This window comes from Cololabis saira, chromosome 12 (genome assembly GCF_033807715.1).
Source record: "Cololabis saira isolate AMF1-May2022 chromosome 12, fColSai1.1, whole genome shotgun sequence".
NCBI classification, from domain to species: domain Eukaryota; kingdom Metazoa; phylum Chordata; class Actinopteri; order Beloniformes; family Belonidae; genus Cololabis; species Cololabis saira.
This window is the reverse complement of record NC_084598.1, coordinates 17,164,611-17,169,893: the sequence shown is the minus strand read 5'-3', so window position 1 is coordinate 17,169,893 and position 5,283 is coordinate 17,164,611. Positions and strand designations below refer to the sequence as shown.

The 5,283-nt window shown below is 39.2% G+C and overlaps 1 protein-coding gene across 1 annotated transcript; it reads right to left on the bottom strand.

Annotated features, from left to right (window-relative positions):
- Window positions 1-1,736: 1,736 nt before the first annotated feature.
- On the bottom strand, window positions 1,737-3,670 carry kcnk15 (potassium channel, subfamily K, member 15). The gene is made up of 2 exons (XM_061734804.1): window positions 3,373-3,670; window positions 1,737-2,713 (listed from the first exon to the last, which is right to left on the bottom strand). The coding sequence occupies exons 1-2, from the start codon at window positions 3,668-3,670 to the stop codon at window positions 1,737-1,739; spliced, it is 1,275 nt and encodes a 424-aa protein (XP_061590788.1).
- Window positions 3,671-5,283: the final 1,613 nt, after the last annotated feature.

Sequence of the window (5,283 nt, the reverse complement as noted above, 5' to 3'; positions counted from 1 at the left end):
TGTCTCTTTCATGCGATTGTTATCAGAGGTGAGGGAGATTACAGTTTGTTGTACATCATCCATTACACCTTTTGGAAAGGCATTTTCTTTTCTCAAATCCTCAATCTGCTTTTGACTGAATTCTAGGCTGGTTTTCAAATCACGGATGACATGTTGTAGTGCATCCAGTATATTCAGCTTGCTTAGTCTAGCATTGATTGATTCGAACAGTGATGCATCCACTTCCATGACTCCACCTATCTCATCCACATTATTTGACAAAGCACCCCGGGTCGGGGCCTTTCAGCTGCCGGCCTGTCACCGCTTTTACTAGGCATCCCACAGTAGAAATAGAATATATATTAGCAGAAAACTGTAACTGGGCTGTTGCTGCTGCTGGGTGTGGGTTAGGCCTGATGACAGGCTGCTGCTGGCCCTCGACCTGTTGCGGTGGAGATGTTGGTGTTGCTGGACCTTGGCCTGGCTGGGCTGCTGCTGCTATTGTTGCTGCCGTGCAATCCCGGGTCCACGTCAGGTTTCACTGCTACTCCGCAGACTTAGAGGTGAACGATTCTTCAGGTCCGTCAGATCCGAGCCGAATTCAATTCAGTAAGAGGAGCCATGTTGTTGTTGCTGCTAACATGACACAGCGAGAAGCGTATTAAGAGCACGCACTACATCTGCATTTTCTGCTTGGTACAATGAAAACTGTTTTTTTTGTTCATGAAAACTGAATAATGGAACCATTGTGAGTGCTTTCAGTGTCCGTAGAAAAGCGCAATAAAAATCTAATCCATTTTTATTAGTAAACGTCATATTTTAGCAAAACCTCTCAAATTAGAGTGAAAAGTCAAAAAAAAAGAGAAACAATTCTTACATGGTAGCAGTTGATTTATACACACAACGACAAAAGAAGAATGAAGACAGTAGCGTAAAAAGCACATATCAACATAATTAATATTTTCTAATGTATCTGAACTTTATATAAATTAAAACACTCACACTTTGAACAGTCCTTTTGGTTTATTAAAAGAACATTGGAAGAGATTGATAGTAATTTTGACAACAATAATGACTCTCTTGAGGAACAATGAGAGGTATCCACTAATAACCTGCTACATATTGTGTGCTACATCCATTTACATTAAAATCTCTGTATATTACGTATATTGCAGTGGTGCCCCCTTCTCCACTACTTTCCTCCAATGTTCAGTAACAAAAGGATCTTTAAAATGTAATGCGCCACATATCTTGTATGCTTGGCCAAAGTTCTTTAAGGCTTTTTAAATATAAAAGTATAATGACATCTTTTTGCTGTGGCATGAACAACGTAGGGTTGTGTTTAAAGCAAAAGCAGTCCTCTGAGGATCCTTCACTGAAAAGATTTACAATCATAGGCAAAATATCTGAAATAGTCTAGAAAACCAACATATTATATCTATACATAGCACTTATGCATTCACATTGTGTGCTACAGTATTCATTCCCTTTAGCATGCATTGCACTCAGGCTTACATGCAATCAAAATGTCAGAATCACCAACATAAATACAGTAAAATCAGGGGGGGGAATATTGTGGTGTGACAATTTAAATTATTTTCAATAGCATTTTCAATAGCATTTTCATAGCAATAGACAGACAGCTTATAAGAGATTGTGTGTGTTCTGACATGCACAAAAGAAACAGAAAATGCAGTGCCTCATAAAAATGATGTTTGCTGTCTGTGCAAACGTTTTTTTTCTTGCAATAATGGTCTTTACACTGATTTTCGTCTTGAACGAGGAAAATCTTGGCAGCTATATCCAGGTGAGAGCGTGCTTTTTGGGGAGCTGTCAATCCTATAAGAGACTGAATTGTAGTAAACAGAATTTACATGGCAGCCATGGTGTTTACTGTGGGTTATAAGGGGGCTTTCAAATATTTCCAGGCTGTAGCACACACAAGAGGAACAGAGGGAAGTGAGGCTGGACTCCTGCCTCCGTCTGCCTGTTTTCATCTGAAAATGGAGCCTGTGCTTGCATGGACTTCCTCTTCTCTCCTGCTCCTCCACTGGACAAGAGATGAGGTTAGTGCGGCTGGTTCCTTCCTCCATGGGGAGAAAGAGTGTACTGTGGTTATGACTGTGCACCAAGGCACCCCTGTTCTTCTCCCTGCAGCTGTTTCTGCCCTGTTCCCCTACAACTCGAAGGCCCAGAGCCCCTTCCAAAAGGCCTCTGTCCCTTTTTAGCGAAGCCCTTTCTTGAGCATCTCGCTTCTCATCCTCTGTGTTCATGGTGAGGAAACGAAGCACCACCAAATTAAGAAAGGCCCCTATGACGGTTAGCCCCACGAGAATGTACATGAAGCTGAAAGCAACATAAGGAGTCTTCTCCTGCAGGTCCTCTTTTTTCTGCAGCGCAACAAAGTCTCCAAAGCCAATAGTGGTGAGTGTGATAAAGCAGTAGTAGTAAGCATGGAAAAAGCTCCAGCCCTCAAAGTGGGAAAAGGCTGTAGCTCCCACACACAGGGTTCCAATGCAGGAAAGGAAGCCCACCAGGACCATGTTCTCCATGGAAACTTCAGTGCGCCGAAGGCCCAGACACTGTTTTATCTTATGAAGGAGACAGCGGACAAATGTGTTCATCCTTTCTCCCAGGCTCTGGAACATGACCAAAGTTAGAGGAATGCCTAGTACTGCGTAGAACATGCAGAAGACTTTCCCTGCATCTGTGCCTGGTGCTGCATGTCCATAACCTTCAAGCAGAGAGATGGAAATAAGAACAACTGTGGTGTGAAATGTGTATACATTTTTATTTTTAATTGGCCAAACTAAAACTATAGCTTTAAATGCTTTCCTTCGGTAGTGGTCCTTTCCAGATATATATATATATATATATATATATATATATATATATATATATATATATATATATATATATATATATATATATATATATATATATATATATATATATATATATATATATAGACAAGTAAAAACAGATGAAAACAGTGCAATATTTATAAATAAAAAACAAAAACAAATCAACAAGCCTCACAGGCAACCAAAACATGTTCAAAAGGATTATTAGGAAGTCATAGATTTATGTAATCCTAACCCTTATTTAGATTATCATCGTCAGCACTTGACTTTTACAAAATCTTATCCCAATGTAGAATAACTTTAACGAAAATAGAAAATATTGTATTTCAACTTTAATGTAAATATTTTGCTATTGCTGTACTTCCAGTATTAATTCTTATGTAAATAAAATATATTCTACATTATCATTATAATATCACTCATCCTTCTGTGCATATATGTATTGTATACACAATAACATACATATACATACCTAAATAAACACATACATACACATGTACATAAATTAAATTAAATTACATTAACTTACCAATGGTGGTGATGACTGTTATGGCAAAGTAAAAAGAGCCAGCAAATTTCCACTGTCTCCCGGCGCGGTGGGGCTCAGCCTGCAGCACCACTCGCTCTATTTCTCGGTATTCCTCCTCGGAGAAGCGATGCTTCTTCTTCATCTCGCTGCGCTTCTGCTCCAAGATGCGTCTGCGGGAGCTCTCGGACTCGGACTCCAGCGCGTCAAACACCGCGGCGCCCACCAACAGGTAGGAGAACATGCAGAGAATGAGCGACAGCGTCCGTACGTTTTGCTTCTTCATCCTTGGTGTCGGCATGAAAGTCAGGGAGCCTGTGCGCAGTTACAGGTGGTATTAATCTTCAGCTTTTAGACGGCACATTTAGTGCTGCAGCCTGTTGCGTTTAATGTTGTAGTCTGTCAGGGGAAGCGACCAGTCTGACAACAAATTCGGCAAATCTCTTTAACAAGGTTTTTTTTAGCTTTTATTTGTGGGAAAACCGAGTAGCCTATTGCTCTTGGTGCTCTTGATATGGTCATCTGTTTAAGCAAGTGGCCTGAGATTACTTCTTCGCATGCGCAAAACAGTCCCCAATAAAACGCTGTATGTTATGTACTGTAGGTGTGTGTCTTACAATAGAAGAATGCTTCAGCACCATGGACAGCAACAAGAGAGGCTTCAAATTATAAATAATACACTAAATGAATGACCGTGAATAAAATAAGACCAATTTCCTTTCTGTCCACCTTTTCTAGTATGTAAATGCGACTAAAAATATGTATTGCAGTTTTTAAGTCTTCTTTTTATGTCTATTTAAGCTCAGGATGTTGGCTGGTAAAATATTTGAGTCCATAACCATTTACATTTAAAATGAGTCCTGTGTGTTTTATAAAAAAAGAGTGTCACACTCATATTTTGTATAGTGACTAAATACACGATACAGTTACACTAGATGCTTCTGGAATTTTACTGTAGGTGCAGCTCGTTGCTATGGTTACTGTATTTGTACCAGAGGCACAGACGTTGACTATCAGTTACACTGAAGTTGATATAAATGCAACGCTCCTGGTCCTGGTGTTGTTGGCTCATCACAATATTTCTAATTGCTTTTAGTGACAAAGAATGAAAGAAAGAAACATCCCTTATGTGTCACAGCAGAGCTGAATGTTGCAGGCAGATTATTGTGTGTACTTGTGTCCTGGTGGAACAAAGCAACCTGCTCTGTGTGCTCATGTTTTTGTGCTAAGTGGCTAAATCAGCACACTTACATGCCTGTTGTGATTCAAACAGCTCTCCATAAATCAATTACATCTCAGTTGATAAGAGAGGAAACTGGAGCCCTATCAACCAGCCATCAGTTCAGACAGCTTGGTTCTACATGTTATTCAAAGCCCAAGAACCCAGAACAAATTGAGATGGGGTATGAACCCTCACTGCACTTGAGTTTTTAGATGCAGAAATAGATGATTTGCTACCACTGTTCTTACTAAAGTGCATTTCATTATCACATGTACACATAAATTCCAACTTAATATATGTAAATAATTAATTATGATGGATTTTAACAATGGTATTCTTTGTTCTTTGACCTCTGGTGTCTGGGTCTGTCCTTGTATTTTCATCCATTAATGTTTTTAACATCATCTCATGCCTGTTTATAAGATACATCTTATCTGTATATTAAATCTGGAGATCTTGAAGTAAAAAAAACTATAAAAATGAATCAACTTACATAATACTATACTAAACTTTACAGCTAGCATTTGTAAGTTTTCTTTTCATATCTCAAAATAACAGTGATTCCTTCAGAGCGCACAGTGATGCAAGGGGATGCATGCTGAAAATAAATTATTTTTGCAAAAGCATTTTAAAAATGCACTAGTCATGCAGTGAAATGGGGACCTTGGGTCCGAGGGCACTATTCTCAAGCC

Bases quoted from the DNA above. Each gene is read 5' to 3' on its own strand.
- kcnk15 (XM_061734804.1), bottom strand. From the start codon at position 3,670: ATGCCGACACCAAGGATGAAGAAGCAAAACGTACGGACGCTGTCGCTC. The intron at 2,714-3,372 runs GTAAGTTAATGT...CTCTGCTTGAAG, and splicing joins AACAGTCATCACCACCATTG to GTTATGGACATGCAGCACCA.